Raw genomic sequence first — 24,704 nt, forward strand, 5'->3', positions numbered from 1 at the left:
AACCATGCAACACATGGGCCATCAAACTCCATCTGGCCTAACAAAAGCTCTTAGATCTTAAGATTTTTCTGCTAGGGCTTCCTGATGGTCAGCTGATCGTAAATCAATCTTGGAAAAAAAAAATTGTGCTCTACCTGAAGTGGGCACCATGTCATCAATTTAAGTTAAAAGGTGACCATCCCAAAGTGGCCTCTTTGATTAAGTGAAAATGCATACACAGCCTCAATTCTTTATTTTTCTGAGAGACCCTATAATTGGAAACAACCACAAAGAGGACTCAACTCTATCACACCTTCATCCACAGGCTCTTCGACAATTCAGACATTTCACCTCTTACACTTCATTAGACACACCTTAACCTAGGCATGACTGGTTCAGCACCCTTTAAGTCTAATATCATGTTCAAAACCTTCCAGTTCACTAATTCTTCACTAAAAATGTTAGAATGAAACTCTAAAAGCTTCATTATTTCATTGTGATTGCAATTATCTCTTAACACCTCCTAACCATAGTAAATTCAGAACACAACCTGGCTTCAGAATAGTCCCTAAATGACCATTATGACGCCTAGCCCAGAATGTATACCTTGCCTTGCTCTCACCATAATGCTTTGGGGCTAGCCTGCTGAGAGGTGAAGCAGTGTGATCCCACAATTGTTTACAGTTTTAAAGGCTCCATTGAGCCATTTGAGCTGACGAGCTCGTGGAGAGGCTCCTGCGCGCCTTGAGAGGTACTGTGACTCGAGAATACTTTGGCAGCCTGCACAGCAACCCCAAATATTCAAAATGCCTAATCTCTACTGATGATTGATAACAATCCAGAAACACGTGTAGAGAGATAGCCAGCTCTAATCTGCAACAACCTGGTTAAAAACTCGAAAATCTTTTGCAAGCACACACGCTTGGCAAACTGCATTCACCACAATGCTTAGGGGCGAACCTGCTGGGAGGTGAAGCAGTTTGATCCCACATTTGTTTCCACTTGCAATGAGATGTCTGGGGGGGCCCAGAGGACCTCAGTTCACCCCTCCAGAGGGCTACCATCAGGGGTTGCACTGCCAAAGCTGCCAGGTTGCTCCTGGCAGCTTTTTTGCCCTTGCGCCCACATCTATCTATTGGCACGGGCGCAGAAGCAAAGGGAATCTCTCATTTGCATGGATTTGGCAAATGAGGGAATGCCCTCTTGAGAAAGCGCTGCCGCTACATGTGCACCAGCACTTTCAGTATTACAGAAGGGGCTGAACAAGTGTCTGCGGCCCCTTCTATAATACCAACATGCCGCGAGGGAGTGCAAAGCGGGTGCAAACACTTGGTGGGCCGCTGCTTGGGGCACATTCTATCGAAACTGAAATATTCAGTATGGCTGGCACTTGTATATATTGAATTGACAAATGTCAAAATAGTTACATCCACTCAGGGTGTAATTTTCTTTACTACACCTTAACCTGGTAACCAATGGGATTGTGCTATATGTTGTGCTAGAACATATCTATTCGTTAAACACGTATATTGTATTTGTGTCAATATAACCAAACCTTGATACTGTGTGTGTGTATATTTGTATTTGTATATATACACTTATACATCTATCTATATATCTATACATACACTCACACACACACCCACACACACACACACACACACACGTTCAGTGACTTTGTTAGGGCTGTAGAATCTAACTTCTCTCACTTGGCCAAACAGAGTGCTCGAGGTAGAAATTGTTTATGCCTCAGTTCTCTAATTTGCCAATGCCCTAAGTACTTATTAACAGGCTGAACATTGGTGGTTACGATATATGTTTATACTTTTCCTTTGGAAACCTATATTTGTGTGATGTATTTTTCCATTTCTGTCTGTACAGAAGATATCCCCCGGATGTTTCGGTGGGCGGTTTCCCGTCGTACTTCCAACGACAGCACTCAGACAGTGACTTCGGTTTTGCAGAAGAGTACCAGGTAATAACCCCTATAGAATATGTTTGCAGTGTAGATGTGGCTGTCAGTTCGATTTTGGGGGAGGGGAGTTTGGGAAAAATATCCTATTAGTAAGTGTGAATTCCAGAGGTGTTTCTACCAGCAGAGTGTTTGCAACGGATTCTCTTCTGGATTTATCAATTTCTTCACAAGTCGGGATTTTCTGTTACCTTCCACTTCCAAAGCAGGTCTTGTTTTCTAGATAGTTTCCACCTTTACCTCGAAGTCTATCCTAAAGGCACTTCAGAAGAGTGTTCAGGACACGTCTGAAGCCGCACTGTACCAGTTTACAAGAATTTACATGGACCAGAATCTTGAGTTGATGTATTACTATTGCAAACTAGGATCTGTTTGATGTATTTTTGCAGAAAATTAAATATCTGAGCCCAAAAATCTTAAAGGGAAGTTCAGTCCTCTTTAGGCGCTATAAAAATGGTCACACTCAGTCACCATTAGCCTTCTCTAAGTCTTGATTTATTTAGGTTCAGTGGAGCTTACAACCATATAAGTAGATCAAATTGCAGCATATTAAGCTTTAGTCTGCTATTAGTCCTCCCACTTAAGAGACTCATAATAGTGAGTCGTTTTGTGATTTAAGGTTTCGAGATGTGCAAACCGATCTCACTGCAAGAAATGTACACATTATAGCGGGGGATTTCCAATAAAGAAACATTTTACAAAACTGATTGGTCTTCAAAAACTAGCAATACCTTCCACTGCAAAGAAACACGACGAGGATATTAGCATATAATGAAGCAGGTAATTACGTGGAGGTACTTGCACCTTCTCAGCGCTTAATTTGTGAAATATTAAGTGCAGGGGCTCCCAATTTGTTTATAGGAGGCCACACCCACTTCTGGCTCCACCTAATACCTCCCATTACCGACCAAGTATTACACTTTCCCAACTAGACAAAATTAACAATGTCGAGCAGCACAGTGAGAGACATCACTGACTCACTCTTTAGGATCTGGCATTAGCACAGGTGGTGCCCAGTGCAACAAACTTTTTTGATGCCCCCCTCCAATGACCTCCTTCTCCACGGATTCCCTTGCTGCTACTCTCCATTAGTGTCCCTTATCTCTCCATAGTTCAGTTCCTCTCTCACAAACATTTCATTTGTTTTTGCAGCGCTGCTCATACCAGTGCTGGCTGCCAGAGCACTTTATACCACAGACACATTGTACAGAAACAATGAATCATCCTAGGAAATGTAAAAAAAAACAAAAAACAATGAGGATTAAAAGGTGTAGGATCATGTCATCTATAGTTAGGTAGGCGTTATGTTTTAATAGGTCTGGTAAAGCACAAACTCAGGGTTTAAAATGTACCACCGTAATTGGGGTTGCCTTTGCTAATAAGAAGGCATTTTTACCCAAACTATTTAATTACAGTTTTTATGCCACTGTGTGGAATAGGATGGTCATTAATCACCACGTTATCTTTGACTTACCAAGAGGAGTCACTGACAGTGGCGGATAAATATCTGCTGCCTCTGGATGGTCGGTGTAGCTGTAGCCTGTGGAGTCCCTCACTGCAGACAGCTGCTCTGGCTGCCATGATGATGACTGGAGACAGGATTCGGTGACCGGTCAAAGAGGGCAAGCTACCGCAGTGACAGAGATGACACTGCCTCGCTTCTTTGCAGATAGTACTGTTCTATTTTGCATCTAATATGCGGTTGCCGTGAGAGGGCATGGCTTGGCACTCAACCTGTTGTCAGAGCTGTGACTCGGTCTTTAGGCCCTCAGCGCCAGCCCAACCATGACTGGCATAGCCGCCAGCAAACCTCCAAAAGCAGAAGGGCATTCTGGGCAGCACATGTCAAGAAGGTCATGGCTGTTCCTTACTGTAATCACTCTGGCTGCAGCAGCGCTTCCTTGTGGCAAGAGCACGACAAGATTGCTCGTGCATCGGCCTGTGCCAGCCACAACAGAGGCCTGAAGGGCTGGCAAACCATGTTTTCCAAGGGGTGCTGCAGCAGCAGGCCAGAGAAGAGTGCATGGTTTGAGGTGGAAGTGCCCATTCTGTTCAAAATGGGTCGCAAACACCACTTGTCCCAGAGGCTGAGGTTGGCCCTCAACAAGAAAGATTTGTGTTTTTTTATATCCGGTGCCATTTCGAAAACAACGTGTCAAATTCCTGAGGACATCTACTGTGAGCTCCAAGGCAGGTAAATGAGTTGCAAGGGGAGCGCAGCAGCAGCAGCAGCAGCGTTTTTCTTTTTTAATTATGTGCAGGCCGCAGTGCTTCATTCGCATTCAATTGGTAGATAGAATGCGTGACTAATGCATTTTAGTGCGGTGATACCAGCACTAAAATGCATTAGTCTAATCCCTGGTGGGTGGTACGTGGTAGGGCCACCCAATGCCCAAGGAGGAAAAATGATTCAACAGCCCTGGCCCTGGGAAATGTGTGCTGGTGCTGAGCACCTGAAAGCACCGGCACAAATTAAGCACTGCACCTTCTAATTGAAAAGAGGCATGTAATGAGGTTGAGAGTCATCAATGTTTTCATTTACTTCAATGACACACCTTACAACGTTGCCTATGTTTTGGCCACGTTTGAATGCATTAGTGCTCTATGCAACATAAATCCACAAGTTGTCACTGGAACTGAGCCCAGAGTTCACAGGACAAAACAATACATGCGTAAGCATAAGCCCACACCGAAGGAACATATTGATTTCACCATTTTGTTTGTTTGAGTGACTTGTCTCCCTCCACTGCTGACGTCACCTTGCAGTGCATAATGGGTCATTTTTTCGATCTCTCTGCTTCTTGACTCAGTTCCCCCTTTCCAATCCTCACTCTTTTTATTTGCCAATTTGCACCCGCCTATGCCCACCCTGATCTGTCACCATCCATTAATACAGCTACTGGCAGCCATCTTTAAATGTTTTTAACCATTCCAAGATGGCCCTGTACACATGTAGACACCCATGGTGGCTGTCTAGGCATCTTTTTCATTATGCTTGATTAAAAAGCACTTAAAAATGACCACCAGATGTGCACATGCAGTCGCCATCTGGGAAGATAAAGTCTTGCAATGCCCGGGCATTTCTAGCTAGAAGATTGACTTAGCCAATACTTATTACCTGTTTTGTCTGTCTGCTCTCTGCCATCTTTCTGAATTAGTTGCAGTCAACATGAAAGAATGGTAATTTCACTTTTTATTTTTACTCAAATCCTCTTCACAATTCTTTTATTATTTTTAAGTATAGAACTAATGTAATGCTTTCTAATGTTTTAGGAATTGTAAGTACATTTTACTTATGTTGCATTGAATGGCAAATGCAATGCTACTGTGCAGTGCTACTGTGTGAAAATATCCGTTGTTTTTGATTAGTGTGTGGCTACTCATTACTTACTGGCAAGATGATGGTTGGTTGAGTTATTCTTGGAGTTTATATTCTTCACTACTGATCTTTTTCATAGCAAAAAATAATCAACTGGCATTCTACAATATTGACAGTAGCAACATTGTTTATGCCGGTTAAAATATGGCTGTGCGCAGTCACTAACAAAAACTGTATAAGACTACCAGTGGCTGCCTTACTAAATCACCCAATGAAATATTGCTAGTAGTATTTGACTAACTAAAGCTGATACCAGATATTAGCATGAAATGGTACATTATTCGTTAGCGATAGGGTCAGATGCTTAAAACAACAGCTTCTGAAGAGAGGGAAAACCAGATCAACTCTAGGGAGATTTTGGGCAATGTCTCCATGCGAAAGTCTCAAACATAGAGAAGTCTTTTTATGGCAATGGAGCCCATGGCACCACATTCTATGCAGACCACTTGGAATACAGGTTCATCAAACCCTGAGGTGCAGCAACTTACATGTATGAGGGTTATTCTTGATCCAGGAATACAGTCCCTCTGGCCCAGCATTAGGAAACCAACATTTAGCTGTCAGTCAGAGACCGGATCTTATTTAATGTGCGCCACACGACATGTCCATGTTTAACAGTCACAATCCCACACTGCTTCAACAGGATGATCATCAGGCATATCCCTTTCAAATCTAACTAATCATACCAAACAAATCCCTATCCACAAACTTGTATCCATACATGCAACACCAGGGACCATGAACTTCTCTTTCAAGGTTCAGAACAGCGCTTAATTTGAGCCAGTGGTTTACAGTGCTCAGCACCGGCACTTAATCATCAACAACGGCGATTTTCTTGAGCACCAGTTCACATTCATTGACGGGTAGATTACATGATTTGCCCGGAATCACAGGATGTTGAGCCAACGCTGAGAATCGAACCTGGTTCCTCAGCTTCAAAGTGGGCAGCTCTGACCATTACACCACATCCGCTCCCTACTTTCATGATGTTTTCTGTCCTTAAAAAAGCTCAATGATGTGGCCTTCCTTCTCCACTGACGGGCATTTTGCTGGTTGGTCACATGCATTATTCATCCAGATCAATGCATTTGAATGGAAAGTCAAGACTTGCCTATTATTTTTATCTAAATGTTTGAGAGATGTGAATTGTTGAAAGTGAACCAGAATGTACAGCTACTGTTAGACTAGTTAGAGTGAGAGCTGCCATCAGCATTCAAAGATCTTTCTTTTTTTGGGGCCGATTTGCGAACATAAAAAAAATACATTCTTATACTAGAACATTAATGCACTACTCGATTATTCACTTTTTCTCATTCATTGAAATCTGCATTATCAGGCATTATACTATTGATCATTACTGGAACTTTGCGTAATTTTGCCCTATATTTAACTCTTTTCTTTTCCACATTGGCAGCTCCTGTCTCCCATCGGCACCGATCAACAGCAGACAGCAGCCAAACTGGAGGAAAACAGGCCCAAGAATAGATACACCAACGTATTGCCCTGTGAGTTGACTGTTCATCCATCCATCTTACCCATAACATGATTTTCTGGCCACGCAGATGGGCTCTTCTATCTCCCCTAATTTCTTATTATACTAGAAAACAGACCTTAAACCACTCATTATGTGGATGGTAGTTTGGCTGTTTTCTCCCTGTGATGGTAGGCAGTTGTACCATTGATCAGAAGTTGCCATACCTAAATGTGCAAAGTGCGATCATTAAATCGGTTCATACAACCTGGTCCCAAAACCCTGGTTGCGCTCAGAAATAGCACAAGTTATCCATTGTTATTGCTCTAGGATAATGTGATTGCATTAGTGAACAATCAACACACGATATAAGGGGGAGAGGTAGCAATGCACCTGCTCAAAGGCTCTCTTAAGTGTACTATGTGGTAGAAAAGGTCAGAGGCTAGCGAGACGACGACTAGTATATAAAAAGTAAGTAGACATCTAAGTGGGGGTAAAGGTCAAAGGAAAAACTCAGGGTTCAACTTGGATCTGGTGAGAATGATCAGACAGATGGACAATAAAAAAGCCAAATAAATAACTGCCACATCTAAAGAAGTTGTGTGACAAACTGTCAGTGTTTAATAATCTTTGTCTGTTTTGAATGTGACTTCTCACCAATAAGCCACACCCAATCACTTCACTCCCAAGTGGGAGAAAAATATATTATTACTCCTTTGAATAATATACACTTTTAAGCATGGATGTATGTCATTACAACGCATGCTTTTACAACGCATGCCATTACGATGCAACTTTTACAACGCAAGGCGTTACAACGACTTGCGTTGGGGGGCGCTGGATAGTGAATAGTTTAATTTACTATTCCAACTCCAGTCCCCGTGGATAGTAGGGAAGGTGTTGGATAGTAATTAAACTATTCCCTATCCTAGAGCGCCCTCCAGCGCAATTCGTTGTAATGACTTGCGTTGTAAAAGTTGCGTCGTAATGGTAGTGCGTTGTAAAAGTTGCATTGTAAAGGATGTTTCCCTTAAAGCATGTCTTACCATCCCTAGCACAGCAAGACTTCAACACAAAACAAACAGCAGCTTTTGAAAAGGAGTTTTATTTAACAAAATGCAAAGACTATCACTTTTAGAATAAGGCTTGGGGTTTATTACCTAATAAAACAAAGGCTGTCTCAGATACCAAATGCATTAGATTCAAATATATGTAGCAAACTTCTAATCTAAAGGCATGAATCAATAACTGAGCAAACTACAATACTGATTAATAAACAAGCAATAACTGATATAAGATAAGATACACTGGACATCCTGCAAGAGATCAAAAAGATATATATACAGAGTAGAGGATCACTCTGGATGTGCACCTCCCACACCACAAAGAAAACACCTCAAACGATCACAGCCACTGGCTCACATCACAATGGCAATAACCACAAAACTCAATACATCACCGGATGCATACACTGCCCACTTCTGGCCGGGGAAGTCTTCACACAGCCGGGGATCAGAGCTCAGCAATCAGGGTTCAATCTGAGATAGACACGTCTGCCCTCACTCAGAATCCAAACTCCCAAACTTCCACCAGACCAGTGGAGGCTCCCCTTTTAATACAAATCAAAACATAACGAAGCTTCTAGTAAGCCTCACCCTCTCGTTCTCATGAGAGCCGTACCCGTCTGCTCCAAAGCCACGGCATCGGTTGTTCAGGCCTTTACTATGGCTTCGAGACAGACCATGTACATTCCTCTGATAAGAACCGGTTTCCTCCAGTCAGAAAAGTGTAAAAAACAGGAGGAAAGCAAATCATGCCCTCTTCAGCTCTGCAGCTTCGTGCAGGACAGATCGGCCCAAAGCAAGATGGAATTAAAAAGCAAGATGACATGAGAGCATGTCAAAGACTATATTCAGCACTGCCATAAAGCAAGGTAAAGTCAGAAAACAGAATGGTCAAAGCCAATAGTAAGAACTCATAATTCTCACCAGTGCACAATACCATACACATACCTGCACAACTGCACACCTTCAAATACACACCCCACACGCTCTGCACTTGGCAAGACTGTTCCACTCTGTAACAGCTCCCACTGAAAGACAGCAAGATTACAGAACGGAAGAGAAGCAGGCAAATGCAGGACCATCCTACATTAAGGCTAGGGTAAAATAACACACTAAAATCAATTAAAATGGTGGTAGCTGGAGGTCATCATAAGGTCCCAGACTACAAAAGTGACTCTTTCACTACATTGTCAGTATAGCTTCATATGTACATGGAACTCACAATGCATTTGTTAGTATCAATGTTATTGTCTCGTCAGTGTGATCTGCTTTAGCTAACCAATCAGAAACTCCCAGTTATTGTGTGAGATCTGCCTGGGCGCCAAGTTGAACCTTTTAGCCTTTCTCTTTTTCCAGATGACCTCGCCAGGGTGAAGCTGCGCAGCCTGCCCGGGGATCCCTGCTCGGATTACATTAATGCCAGTTACATGGCCGTAAGTCAGGAAGCAACGTTTACCAATATGATTTTAATAACTATCTTCACCTTCCAAAGAAAGACACAAAGTAACAAAACAATTGCTGATTAATTGTTCAAACATGTTTTGGAATGTTCAAGATTATACTTTGGCTTTTGAATGTGGTATGTTTTTCCAGATTCACTTTCCTTTGCATGGAATGCTAGAGTTATGAGATGTATCGTTTTTTTGTAAAGGTTTCCCCTTTTCGGAACAAGTCCTTTTACGTTCAGAATTTGAAACACCTTCTTCCTGGTAACATTTTTCAAGTTAAAATATCCTTATTAGTTTTGGCAAACACAGACCAGTTCACTAATTCTCATTATACTTCATTTGTTTTCTTAGTTTGTATCCAGATGTGTAACTCTTTACAAAGCACTCTTGAGATATATCACCATACATGGGTAAGGATTAAGACATCCTTACCCATCCTCTTTACTTCCTACCACTGCTCGTTCGCCTCCCTTAAAAGTACAGAGTATTTGGTGGAAACCTTTACATAAGGTGAACAGAATTTGTTGTGGTTGTTTTGACAAACAGTACGGAAACCTCTACCTGTTTTTCTTGGTTTATAGAATTTATGGTAGGCTGCATTCACATCTGCATCAGTGTCTTTCTTCCACTCAGACTTGATGAATCGGTTTCTTTTATGTTGCTTCTCAATCTTTTTTGTCATTATTTGGTGCCCAGATATTCTTTTTCTTCCCTATGTATTTCCTTGTGGTCTTTCATGGTCTCATTCTTTTTGTTTGACATTTTCCATTCACCTGCCCATTTCTAGAACCTAATTGTCTGCCCTGTTCCATCTGGGACATCCTTCTTGTCTTCTTTCTCACCTTTTATCCGGCCTCCCCCATTCTTGTACTCCCTTCATGTTTCTTTCTTTCCCCTCTCCTTTTTCCCATTTTTTACTTCAGCAGTCTTGTACTCCTCCATTGCTTCCTTCCTTACTTGCTCGTTCACTCTTTCCTTTGCATTCTCTTTGTTGTACGCCTTCTCCCCTCCTTCGCCTCATTTCCCTGCCTTCTCATCTTCTTAAGGCTGTTCTTCCCTCTCACAGGGTTACAACTCTAGCAAGGAGTTCATAGCTGCCCAAGGCCCACTGCCGAGCACCATTGGAGACTTCTGGCGCATGGTGTGGGAGCATCGTGTGGGGACGATGGTGATGCTGACGAACTGCACTGAAGGAGGCAAAGTTAGTTTCCTTTCCTAGAGAAATAGTTTGTACCTATGTGCTAGGTGATGGGCTTTAACTTGCCAGAGATACATGCTAGAATAACACAAGTGGGCACCAAGTTCCTTCTATAGGAACTAGAAATTAGATGCTTTTGGACGTCATGGAAATATCTAATTTCAACCAATAGTATTGTATTAAACTTCCCTTTTAAGGTGCATAACTTTAGCATTGACAGAGGAATCCAGGCGCACTACATTTCTTGCACCCAAGTGCCAAGGCAGCCCTACAAGTTAAATATATACCAGCCAGATGTACTAAGCATTTTAACAGTTACACATACTCCAATTTAGCATTTGTGAGTTTTAAATTTCTTTTTTCCATGTTCTATTCCCATTTTAAGAGTCAGAAAAGTTTTTTAGACTTTTAAAATACGGTTTCCAAATGTATCCTGATCCAGTATCTGGAAGGGGCCTGTTGTTGGCATCCCTTCCAAATACCGAAATGGTGTCATACCTAGCAATGTTTTGCAACACTAATCCAGTCACAAAACATTAAAATTTTACCAACGACTCAAAGGAGATGGGAATGCTTGCTCAAGTGAGACCCCTTCCCCATTGAGAATGGGGAAAAAAGTGTTGGGGGCAGTAGGTAGTGATCCAAAGGACCACTGCCAGTTCTTAAACATCCATGGACACCCCTGCTTAACCTGATATATGCTTTCTGTATACCTTGTGAAAATTATTTTGAAAGCAAATTTTTTTTTGTAAACACAGCTTCTTTTCTTTAAAGAAAAAGAGCCTGCATTTAAAATAAAATGTTAGCTTTGACTGTTAAAGCCTGAAATAAGCGAAAGATTCTAAGAAATACAAACAATTTGTTGCTGAATATAGAAAAAAATGTATGGCTTTGTTGTGAATATTGTTTTTTCCAACTAGAAAATAATTTATATGTTTTCTCGCATTGTCTGTTGTATGTACATTTTTGTGTAGTATGAAAGTGGTGTGATTGAATGTGGGATGAGATACTTTGAAATGTATATAGAATGCTGTTTGTAAATACAAAGATCACTAAAAGTTGTTTTTCTTGTATGTTGTACATAAGGTCATAAAAATATAAACTTGTAAAAATTGAATAAAAAAAAAAAACTGAAGATTGAATACTTGACTAAAGCAAAAATAAAAATACGATACTTATCGATCCAAAAACATTGGTTTGAGTTCAGATGTTTTGCAAAAACTAAAGCATTTAACTAGGTAGCAGCACGTGCACTTCTCTTTTGTTTACTATTATTTAAAAGCAATCACAGACAGGGAAATCTGCTGACCCCAGCGGGCAGCCATACCTCTGATGGCCCGCATTATATTGAGTGGCAATTTGCAACCTACCTCGTTAATATTCATAAGGTAGGTCAGATTGCAACCCACTACTATTTAGAATTTTAAAAAAAACCCTACTAGTGCATAGGTTGAGTCTTAAAATAGGTCTGTACTTAAAATTCTTTACTAGTCAAAAACATACTGGTTGCAGATGGTGACTAGAAAATACTAGTCTTTGAGCTTCAGTTCTTTCCTGAAGTCCTGTAGTTTACAGATGCCTCTCAGTTTCACACACACACCATTCCAATACTGAGAAGGAATTACTGTGCACTCTCTCCCCATGTCTAGCTCTAGGTGCAGCCAGCAAGTCCTGCTCGAGCAGTTAGCTACATATGAACTATGGTCCAGCATTTCCCTAGGAAGAGTAGATATGGAGGCAGTAGCCTGGTTCGTTGCTTCTGACAATCATTGGCCCCATTGAACTGCGCATCAGGCTTATTTTATCCAATTAACTGTACCTATTTCTCGACAGCTAAAATGTGAGCACTATTGGCCTCTGGACTACACCCCTTGCACCTATGGTGACATCACTGTGACCGTCACTTCGGAAACCATCCTCCCTCAGTGGACTACGCGGGAGTTTACCCTCAAACATGTATGTGCATTGTGGTGTTGCCCCTATATTCTTTGACAGTTACATTGTTACTAAAAATCAAGTTTTGATTGTTTATTGTCAGAAGTAGCAGTTTCACCTACTTTGGTTTACATTTCAACTGTGTGTGAGTGAGCAGCTCTATGTGAGAGGAAAATTCGGATACAGGGGGTAAAATGGGAGTAAAATGTAGGAGAAAGGCTGAAAATTATTGGATGGGATCTGTTAGGTCACACTGGGTGGTAGACATGACAGTTGTGTGCTCATTTTCTGAACAGCTGTATGGTACTCTGTAAATATTATACTAGGGAGTCCATAGTATAATATATAAGAGACTATAGGTCTCACCTTGGAACTACAGATACGGCACTCTAAAATTGCGGTTGCCAATCACAGAAGATGTAAAAGAAGAAACTCTAACTTAAGACAAACCTACATTTCCATCAGCACATCTATTACTTGAGATTGCACACAGAATTTCAGAATACTGGCTGCAAAGGCAATCATGGTGAGGCTATGACAATGTCAAAGGTCATAAGAAAGCCGGTATCAATGTATGATGGGATGAGCCCATCGAAAAATACTAAGAGCCTTGTTATTTTGACATTTTAATACATCCCACATTTATAGTTTTTTAAGATCCAAAGGTCTTTGGACTGTATTGTGAAATTCAGCAAAAGCTTTAATCTTACGATATGCATTATCTATGTTGTATGTCATGAGGGAACATTTCAATACTAAGCCCTCATTATTTGTAGCAGAATAAATGTGGTTTGGTGCTGGGATTTGGGGTAGGAGAGTTATTTATTCATATTGATAGTTCTTGAGAAAACACATCTAAACCCCAGCAGGTTTACAGAGCACATAGTGCCAGGGTTACATAGGTAAAGGTATTAAAGATATAGCAAAAATACAGTAAATGCTGAAATAGCACTATCTGGAAAAAACTCTTTCACTAGAGTTGCATCTTGGGTCTCAGCTGAGAAGGATGCGGGACCCACCGAGGAGAAGCCCATTGCCTTCAAGTCCTCTAATACCTTCCACTGCATGCAAACTGTGGAAAACACCAGATTGAACAGGCCTTTTCACAGAAGCACAAAAGTGAGAGAGGGCAACATGTGCCTGGGTGGGGGACAGAAGCACGCAGTGAGAGAAAGCAACGCCAAGGGCACAGAAGCTCATAGGCGAGAAGAGGGTAACGAGCACAGGTGGGGGGTGGGGGGGTGGAAGCACACAGATGAGAGAGAATGGCACGGGGCAGAAGGCATAGAAGCACACAAGAGAGACAACAGGAACATGCATGCACTCTCATGAAGTTCTTAAACAAAAAGAAAAAAGTATCTCCCAGAGCACAGCAGTGGAAGGACACCAGTACTTTGGCCATGCTCCGGGAAGCAAATGCATGAAGAGAAAGTAAAGTCCACAGAAGCTAGCAAATGAGTGACAATGCGTCCAACCAAAGCTAATAAAATATCTTGCCACTAACAACACGTGCTGTTGTAGGTAGGCCTGGGCGGTAAATTCCGTTCCGCTCACGGAATTTGGGTAATTTGGGTAATTTCCCATTCTGCGGAGATCGCAAAATTGCCAAAAATTCTGCGGCTTCGTGGAATTTTTTGCTTGTTTGCGCTTTCAAAATGCGTGTTTGCAAGATATTTCTCCCCGAGCACACAAACAGCGTTCGCGAACAGGAAAAAAGCATTGCGAAAGGGCGTAACAAGCAATTCTGTGTGTTTGCAGAACTTTTGCGTGCTCGCTGACATTTTTTACCATTTTGCGTAGCAAAACTACGCAAATTCCACCCACCCCTGTAGGCAAAGCCTAAAAATGGTGTATGCCTTTGCTCCGTGATATGTTTACTCAGTACCATGCAGAAGTCTACAGTTTCTCTGTTGGTTAGGCTGAAGACTGAAGGGAAGGGTCTCAGGATGGCTTTGCCTCGGATGAGACACACAGTGCAGCTCTAGCCTGTATTGTACCCTACACCACATGAAGGTAGCATAGAAGCAGAAATTATAGTGAACATGAATATTTTACTCCGGAGTACAGCGATTACGGCACCAAAGCATATGCTGTACAGCATAAAGGAAAGATAAAAAAAATATAATGATGCAGCAGGTGGCTATATCTTTTTGAAGGTGTGCGAATACATTAAACATGCCTGAGTGCAAAATGACTCAGCCCATCGTCTGCATCTTCCCTCTTTAAAAACTTTTTTTAATAGGGCCAAGATTAGGGGGAACAGAGCACATGGGCGAGAAACAGTACCTATTGCTTCTCAAGTGTGTGTTTTTGGGAGTAATTCAATAAATTAATCGATCAGTATTATTATAAAGTACTACTATTCACCTATGGGGGTCTCAAGGCGCTGGGGGGTGAGTTGGGGAGGACAGCTGGGAGTTGGGCTGACATCACAGCCATGTCAATCCTGCCAAACTGGACAGTGCTCACAAGCACCTTCCCCAAGAACTCTCAACACTTAGTAGATCAAAGCCTTTTCTGGCGAAGCCACCAATAGAACCTTTTCACTTGAAGGAGACACAAAAACAAGTGCCTGATGCAGATCCACCAGTCCACTATGTGCTCTACAAAACTCTAAAACAAATATACAGGAAATAGAATGTAGGCTGTAAGCACAATAACTGCAGTAAATACAAAGACATCATTCTTTTACTTCTCTTTTCTAACAGGCCAAAGAACCGGGCCTCCGGTATGTCAGTCACTTCCATTACACTGTCTGGCCCGACCATGGCGTCCCTGATGAAACCGCCACAGTCATCAGATTCCGCAACTTGGTTCGAGATCACATGGACCAGAGGAGAAGCAACGGGCCTGCGGTGGTTCACTGCAGGTAATGAGGGTCCATCAGTAAGGGCAATCCTGAAATCCGTCTGAATTTCATTCATGCTGTTACCCAGACCTATCCTAGTGTTCTCTGTTCCCACACTCCTCTATTTACTGGATGCCATTTTCCTCATCCTGTCGATCAAATTTAAGAATATAATCGATTTAGCCCTCTGAGTAGTTGTTTTTTAAAAGGCCCCCCAAGGGGCATAACAGCTCCCATTTTTGCTACTAAAGGTAAACCATGCCGGAGCAGAGAAAAGGTATTCGGCAAGGAACTTCCTTCAAGGAAGTGTTTGTGTCTGGATGTGTGTTTGCTTGTCTGCTTCAGAAGCACTTGACTCAAAAGAATATGTTCTTGTTAAAAGGTACCTTAAAAAAAGTGCCAAAATGTTCATAAGGTACTCCTCCAACACATTTAGGCAAACACCTAGCCTATTATTCCTCTCACCTTGATATGTGTTATGCATATTTTTCATTTCATTGTACTGATTGCTGTCCATATTGTGTCTCAACTCTGTGTCTCCACCCTGCACCTGCCAATTCTACCCAACAATGATCACAGAAATTCTCCACCAGCAATCCCTAATAGTGTGCTATGGCTTGCTGAGAGATAGAAAAGTTGTAAAAGCTGGTTAATGCAGGAAACAGCAAGAATATAAAATAATCTTTTACCCACTTTGTTCCATTATCCCCTCTCTGCTTCCACTTCTGTCTGACTACACAGCGCAGGAGTTGGTCGTACAGGTACCCTGATTGCCCTGGATTACCTGATGCAGCAGGTGCAGAATGAAAAACAAGTGGGAGTCTTTTCCTTCATAAAGAAGATGAGGTTGAACCGTCCCTTCATGGTGCAGACTGAGGTGAGCAGGTCCCAGGGTCTCACATCTGCAACCACTCCAGCCCCATGCTAGAGCGGCATGAGATGTTTAGTAATACTGTAGATAAATTTATATCAGTGCAATTGGGTATCCTCCTCTAGATGGTAGATGGCCAGCTGTATTGTAGTGTTTGTGTGTGTGTGTGTATATATATATATATCTATATCCCAACAATTTGAAAAAGTACGTGGCACTCTTCTTGGATGATTCAACTGTTTATTCATACCATCACTTTCCTCCTCCTATGCGTTTCGACTAACAAAGGTCTTGATCACGGTAGTAAACACAGTCCTTTCTTACTTTCCACTATTTATACAGAATCTCCACTCCACCCATTTATAGACATGTTATAGTTAGGAATTAGCATTTAAAAAACCTTTGAATTCACTAACAAAAACAGGTTTCAGGGACGTTATAGTTAGTTAAACATTTGACTCATATAAAACCAGAGAAATTCGCCTGTTATGGTTAGTTGAGCTACCTATAACTCACGCGCCGGCAATGCACTGGTGATGACGTCACATATTACATCACTCATGACATGGTCAGTGACATCACTGATGACATTACTGATGGCATCTCAAATGACATCACTGATGGCTGCAAACACGCCCTGTGGTGCGTTTTAAGTTAGGGAATTATTTCCTCTTCAATCCTGATGTCCTCTGGTGGACAACTAGCCCACCAGGTACCTCCTGTATGCGCCAGGGAGCTGCGTTGCAGAGAGGTGTTCAGAGGCCACGCCCCTTTTTACAATACTTCAACGCAGCTCTGTGGTGCTTACTGGAGGTACCTGGTGGGCTAGTTGGCCCCCAGGGGACCTCAGGATTGAAGAGGAATTCATTCCCAACTTAAAACGCGCCACAGGGCATGTTTGTACACATATCACCTCAGGCCCCCCCCCCCCACCTTCACCACTGTGCAAACTCATCCTGTGGCACGTTTTAAGTTAGGGGATTACGTTCCCTTGAATCCTGAGGGTCCTGGGATCCAACTAGACCACCAGGTACCTCTAGTAAGCACCACAAGGCTGCGTTGCTGAGAGATTTATAAAGGGGCGTGGCCTCTAAACCTCTCTGCAATGCAACCCCCTGGCGCATACTGGAGGTTCCTGGTGGGCTAGTTCACCCCCAGGGACCCCCAGTATTCAAGGGGATTTAGTTCCCCCTCTGCAAACGCGCCAGGTGGCGTGTTTGCAGAGTGGCGCAAGAAGAGAGGGTGTGGCCTCCGGCCCGATCCTGTTTTTCATTTTTCTTTTTTTTAAAGAATGGAGGCTGTGTAGCCCTCCTCCTTTTTCTAATTTATTCGCCCTGGGGACCCCATCCCCCAGGACCTGCCCCCAATGTTTAATAATAAAAAAAAAATCGGGAAACCTCCGGATGCCATATTTTGCCCCGGGGACCCCATCCCCCGGGGCATGGCCCTTTTTAAAAAAAATTGTTATTTTGGAGGGGGGCTACCTTGCCCTCCCTCCTGTGGCCAGTTCTGGCCCCGGGGACCCCATCCCCCGGGTCTGGCCCTCTTCGTTGGGGCCATGGGGGGGGTCCCCAATCCCCCCACGGTCCCAGCCGGCTCCCCGCAACCTGCGGGAGCCAGCATTGCTTTTCCACATGGGGAGCAGTGAACATGCTGCTCCCCCTGTGGAAAAGCAATCTGCTTTCCTATTTGGAAGAGAGAGCAGGTACCTGCTCACTCTTCAAAATAGGAAAGCAGTTTGCAATGACAGGGTGGGAGCCGTGAGGCTCCCGCCCTGTCATTGCAAACTACAGTCTCCCGGGGGTGGGCACCCCGGGACACTGCAGGAACCGGCCCAGGGGGTGGCAGTCCCCAGGCCCCAATCACAGCTCCAGGAGGGGGGCAGCGCGGCCCCCTCTCACATTTTGAAGAAGCACCAAGAGGTGGCGGTCCCCAGGGCTGGGGGGCTACAGGGACCCCCTCACTTAATGTTTTGAAGCCCTGGGGGTGGCGGTCCCCGGGTCTTGGGGGCCCTGAGAGTCCCCCAACCCATTTTAAACAAGCCCCAGGGGTGGCGGTCCCAGGGGCTGCGGGGGGACCCCGTGAGCCCCCCACATATAATAAGTTAGAGCCCCAGGGGTTGGCGGTCCCCAGGGCAGTGTGGCGGGGATTGGCACCCCCCCACTATTTTTTTGATAATGCCCCTGGGATTTGCCCCCCCCAGGGGCAATTTAGCATATTTAGCGCGGGAGACCGTGTTTCTTTTTTTTTTATCGGCAGGATGCGCGTATCCTGCAGGCATCCTACCGTTTTTTTTTTGTTAAAAAAATGTTTTGGCCTTGGGGGGCCTTGTGGGACCCCCTGAGCAGGCCTAGGGGGTTAGGGTGTTTCTCCCTGTCCCCTTTTCGCGTTTTGTGACTTTTTTGGGGGTTTCTGAGGCACAAGGTGGCTGCCAACACTTCCTGATTTGGAGTGTTGACAGCCAATTAAAATATAGCTCGTGCACGGCAGGGTGCGCGTAGGCTACGCTTAGGGTACGCAGACCTAAGCGCTGATCCACCGCGCCCGTAGATATATAAATTCTTTTAACTGTCATTTTCTCAGGAACTACTAAATGGATTTACACCATTTAAGCAAAAGCACAAGTCTGAACTAAGGACTACCTCTTTGCCAAATTTGGTGTAATTCCGTTCAGCAGTTCGGGCTGTAGCTGCGGCTAAAGGTCCAATGGGAAATTACATGGGGAAACGCGTTTTGGGACCCCCCTTTTTTCTCAGCCCCCGCTTGATGAATCACCTTGAAACTTTCAGGATGGGAGGGGCCGAGCTGGCCAAACATTTCGCAAAGATTCGTCAACCGGCACCAAAGTTATTCTAAATAGAATGTTGCGTATTTCCTATGGATAATAGGTCTTAACTATAACTACCTACTCATATATATATAAATATATGTATATATATATATATATATATATATATATATATATATATATATATATATATATATATATATATATATATATTTATATATATATATATGTATATTTTCACATTCCTGGCGTATTATACGTATCCTGAAACACCAGAGTTAAGGCCCAAGTTCAATATTCAGTGCTAAGGTTTATTTGGCAAAACAAACATCCCCTACGCGTTTCGAGGTAAGCCTACCTCTTGCTCACGGGTGGAGTACAGGTAAACCCGCCAAACCTTTAAAGTGATACACACATATTCTTACCATACCACGTGGTAATAGAAATCAAAAACATACTAACAGAGCTACAATGTTGCGACTGCCAGGTGTTTGTCGACTGCAAGTAAAGATAAATAATACAGTCCAAGTTTTCTGATATTCAAAACATGATAATTGAAAATACAGAAAAAACAGAAGAATCGCCACTTATTTGTATATAATGAAGAAACAAATCTCCAGCCTACATCGGCATCGAGGGTATTGCCCAAGTGGGCATATAGTCATACATTGAATCATAATGTTTGCTCAATACTTGTTGAGTTAACGGACCTTCGTAATATTTATATAAGATAACATTGCAGTGTGACAGCAAATCAGCACCTGCAACTGCACGCGTGTGCTTTGGCAAAAGTTTTTTTGGGTACCATTTGTCCCTGTATCTCAATAAACGAAAGTCCTGCAATATTCCCATTCATTGCATGGTAACTTGCTTCTTTGGTGTACGGTATCATGTATAATGTGGACAAAATTCCTCAATTTTCACAATTCCGCCCAAGTGGGCAAAAGCGTCCAACACCTGCAAAAATAAACATGACATTCTGTATTTCCAGCTCGTATGTTTCTGACAACTGATTAATGCTGTGAACGTGCACATTAAAATGATAGATACTATCAAAAGTTTAAGCAATACTACAATAGAAACGGCAGCAAGTTACAAAATAGATAATACATTAAACATGAATGCACATCGACCAATTAGAGTACACAGATACAGGATTTTTTATATTAATTGCGAAGATGGATTGCTAATTCCTCCCCGAGGTTATGACCAGCGGGGTGAATTGTATTGTATTTAATTATGTATCTGGATTCCAGTTATTTTAATTCAAGCCAGCGGTTGCCACCCCTTTCCTTGTTTCCTACACAATCCAGTACCACAAATTTGAACAAATTGGGATTTTGGTTATGTTCCAAGGCAAAATGTCTTGCCACTGGGTACTGCTGATTGACATTTTTAATGGCCCTAAGATGTTCAAGCACTCTAAGTTTAGCTTGTTTGGTGGTACAACCGATGTAAAATTTCTCGCAGGGACAATGTAACGCGTATATAGCGTATTCTGTTGTGCAACTCAGATGTTTGATAATTTTGTGTTCCTCCTGTTCTGATGAAAGTTTAATAGATTTACAGTTTTTACTAAATCTACAAGCTTTACATCTCTTACAAGGAAAAAATCCTTGTATCGCATTAGATTTGGGGCTTTCTTTGATAAGTGTGGTACTTAACATGTCTCTGAGTGATTTAGCTTTTTTGTATGTTATTGATGGGGTATCACCAATTATTTCCTGCAGATCTTTGTCCAATCTAGGGACGTCCCAGAATTTTTTCATGCTTCGTCTTACATCCCATGATTGGCAATCATAATGGGTTATGAAGCGAATGGTGTCAACTTTCTGACGCTCTTTTGGGATCAGGAGATCCCCCCTGTCCATCTGGGCGACCTTAGCTACTGCCTGTTTAATGGTTTTTTTGGAATAGCCCCTTTCAGTGAACCTTTTGATCATCACTTGTTTTTCTTTCTCATAGCTGTCAACAGTACTGCAGTTTCTTTTGGCCCTAATGAGCTCCCCCAATGGAATACTGCGTATAAGTGTGGCAGGGTGACAACTCTCAGCATACAAGAGACTGTTACCAGCAGTCTTTTTACGGAACAGAGAACTTGTAAGGGTCACATCATTAACTGTTAGGTTTACATCTAAGAATTCAAGTTGTGCTTGGCTCATTTGACTTGTGAATTTAAGGTTGAGACCGTTATCATTGATAATTGTCTCAAATTCTTTGGCTTGATTAAGAAAAACAAGTGGTGATCAAAAGGTTCACTGAAAGGGGCTATTCCAAAAAAACCATTAAACAGGCAGTAGCTAAGGTCGCCCAGATGGACAGGGGGGATCTCCTGATCCCAAAAGAGCGTCAGAAAGTTGACACCATTCGCTTCATAACCCATTATGATTGCCAATCATGGGATGTAAGACGAAGCATGAAAAAATTCTGGGACGTCCTTAGATTGGACAAAGATCTGCAGGAAATAATTGGTGATACCCCATCAATAACATACAAAAAAGCTAAATCACTCAGAGACATGTTAAGTACCACACTTATCAAAGAAAGCCCCAAATCTAATGCGATACAAGGATTTTTTCCTTGTAAGAGATGTAAAGCTTGTAGATTTAGTAAAAACTGTAAATCTATTAAACTTTCATCAGAACAGGAGGAACACAAAATTATCAAACATCTGAGTTGCACAACAGAGTACGCTATATACGCGTTACATTGTCCCTGCGAGAAATTTTACATCGGTTGTACCACCAAACAAGCTAAACTTAGAGTGCTTGAACATCTTAGGGCCATTAAAAATGTCAATCAGCAGTACCCAGTGGCAAGACATTTTGCCTTGGAACATAACCAAAATCCCAATTTGTTAAAATTTGTGGTACTGGATTGTGTAGGAAACAAGGAAAGGGGTGGCAACCGCTGGCTTGAATTAAGAAAACTGGAATCCAGATACATAATTAAATACAATACAATTCACCCCGCTGGTCATAACCTCGGGGAGGAATTAGCAATCCATCTTCGCAATTAATATAAAAAATCCTGTATCTGTGTACTCTAATTGGTCGATGCGCATTCATGTTTAATGTATTATCTATTTTGTAACTTGCTGCCGTTTCTATTGTAGTATTGCTTAAACTTTTGATAGTATCTATCATTTTAATGTGCACGTTCACAGCATTAATCAGTTGTCAGAAACATACGAGCTGAAAATACAGAATGTCATGTTTATTTTTGCAGGTGTTGGACGCTTTTGCCCACTTGGGCGGAATTGTGAAAATTGAGGAATTTTGTCCACATTATACATGATACCGTACACCAAAGAAGCAAGTTACCATGCAATCAATGGGAATATTGCAGGACTTTCGTTTATTGAGATACAGGGACAAATGGTACCCAACAAAACTTTTGCCAAAGCACACGCGTGCGGTTGCAGGTGCTGATTTGCTGTCACACTGCAATGTTATCTTATATAAATATTACGAAGGTCCGTTAACTCAACAAGTATTGAGTAAACATTATGATTCAATGTATGACTATATGCCCACTTGGGCAATACCCTCGATGTCGATGTAGGCTGGAGATTTGTTTCTTCATTATATACAAATAAGTGGCGATTCTTCTGTTTTTTCTGTATTTTCAATTATCATGTTTTGAATATCAGAAAACTTGGACTGTATTATTTACCTTTATTTGCAGTCGACAAACACCTGGCAGTCGCAACATTGTAGCTCTGTTAGTATGTTTTTGATTTCTATTACCACGTGGTATGGTAAGAATAGGTGTGTATCACTTTAAAAGTTTGGTGGGTTTACCTGTACTCCACCCGCGAGCAAGAGGTAGGCTTACCTCGAAACGCGTAGGGGTTGTTTGTTTTGCCAAATAAACCTTAGCACTGAATATTGAACTTGGGCCTTGACTCTGGTGTTTCAGGATACGTATAATACGGCAGGAATGTGAAAATTTCGAGGTTTGGCGACCCTGTCAAGCGCCCGCTGTGAAAAGCGGCAGAAGCACGCCATCTAAGTTCTTCTTCGATATATATGTATATACACATATATATAAGGATGACTTCATCGTTGGTTTGAGGCTCGGTTTGCTTTGCAATTGGGGCTTGGGTGTTGGGGACTTGAGGGGCTCATAACACTTGAATTTCAGGGTTATTCAGCGGACATTGAGCCCCGTCCTTTACAAGGCACAACAGTGCTCACTATGAGCAGAATTTGGCCCCACCAGCGATACTTACCGGAATGATGAATGCTGGGAACAGTGGTCTCCAACACCGGACCACAGCTGACAGCAATTAGGTGGGGTCTGCTTAAACTCCCACCAATGGGAGAGCCTTTGAACATCTAAAGAAGGCTGAAAGTGTAACCCTGTGTAAGCGGCATCTGAGGAAGGCGGCTTTCCAACGAAATGCATTATGCCAAATCTGTGAATAAAATGGGCTCCCCGAAACTCCACACTGTGTCCTCTTAATTGCTCAGGATTGGAGTGGTTACGTTGGTGATACATATATATATATCTTCAGAACAACTCGGCAAGGTCCCCCACCAGAGTATCCATGGCACAGAGGGACTCCACGACAAGTCTTTTTAAATTATTTTTATTTTTTCTCTAACACCATGTGCAAAAAACAACAGGACGGTTGACGCGTTTCGGCGAATGCCTTCAACTGGACCATAGAGTTCCACCGTCTAGACTGTCTATTTAAAATAACAGAGTGCAAAGATCCCTTGTTTGTTTCCATGAAAAAATAGACTAAACTGTTAACCCACATTTAACTTTTTCTGATTTGACATATAGTAGCTGCCATTTTCTTTCAGCTTTCAAAGTTACATTTTTGTAATCAGACATAGTTGGCGAGATTATATATATAGTTTGATTTGGGGGTTCTCTATTTGGCAGTGGTAGGTACCTTTGACCAAATAGGGAACCTTGCGTCTAGTCAGGGTAAGGGGGTACACTCCCAAAATAACCCCTGCTAACCCCCTTGGTAGCTTGGCACGAGCAGACAGGCTTATCTCTGAGGCAGTGTGTAAAGCATTTGTGAACACATACAGTATCCCAGTGACAACACTACAGATGTACACCACACAAGTTGTAGTATAAAAATAAGTATTTTTATATAGACTTAACACAAGACCACAAATGACAAAAATCCACAATACTGTACTTAAAACTGGTAGAAATAGCTTAGTTCTCTTTAGACGTAAAATCCGACTCAATGCGTTCAATGTACCTTTGGATGCGTAATGCGAAAGTGTTGCAGAAAAGGTGATGCGTTGGTTCCTTACACGCAAGAACAGTGATGAGTTGGGTCCCTACTGCTGTGTAGGGGATGCGTTGGGTCTTCTCTGAGGGGGGAGGTGATGCGTCCCTGCGGGGAGGGATGATGCGTCGGTTGTTTACTGGGCTTCCGTGGCGATGCGACCAGCAGCGCCGTGATGCAATGAAGATCTGGTGCAATGAAACAAAATGGCGTCTTCTTCTTGATGCAACAATGATGCGTGCAAGCCTGATGGCCTTGCGGCGACTCAATGATTCTTTTGAGCCACGAGAGGCCCTGATACACACTTCTCTGGTGATGCGACGGCGACACTCTTCTCCGGCGATGCAAGGCGCTTCGGGTGATGCAATGGCGACAGTGGCAACACGCTTCTCCGGTGATGCGATGGCGTCTGTTGCAACGGCAACACTCTTCTCCGGTGATGCGACGACAACGGCTGCGGCGGCGACATGTTTCTTCGCCATGAGTTGCTC

At 42.6% G+C, this 24,704-nt stretch overlaps 1 protein-coding gene across 4 annotated transcripts in view; it reads left to right on the forward strand.

Moving 5' to 3' along the window:
* PTPRH (protein tyrosine phosphatase receptor type H) overlaps window positions 1–24,704 on the forward strand; it is a 723,213-nt gene that overhangs the window by 686,858 nt on the left and 11,651 nt on the right. For 3 of the 4 annotated variants that reach the window (XM_086930309.1, XM_086930312.1, XM_086930311.1), the window contains 7 exons: window positions 1,861–1,954; window positions 6,745–6,835; window positions 9,222–9,298; window positions 10,380–10,514; window positions 12,345–12,467; window positions 15,155–15,315; window positions 16,036–16,171. In XM_086930309.1, coding sequence (XP_086786435.1) covers window positions 1,861–1,954; window positions 6,745–6,835; window positions 9,222–9,298; window positions 10,380–10,514; window positions 12,345–12,467; window positions 15,155–15,315; window positions 16,036–16,171 — 817 coding nt within the window. The remainder of the gene's footprint in view (window positions 1–1,860; window positions 1,955–6,744; window positions 6,836–9,221; window positions 9,299–10,379; window positions 10,515–12,344; window positions 12,468–15,154; window positions 15,316–16,035; window positions 16,172–24,704) is intronic. The other variant, XM_086930310.1, reaches the window with a different exon arrangement.

This window comes from Lissotriton vulgaris, chromosome 7 (assembly GCF_964263255.1).
Source record: "Lissotriton vulgaris chromosome 7, aLisVul1.2, whole genome shotgun sequence".
Classification (NCBI taxonomy): domain Eukaryota; kingdom Metazoa; phylum Chordata; class Amphibia; order Caudata; family Salamandridae; genus Lissotriton; species Lissotriton vulgaris.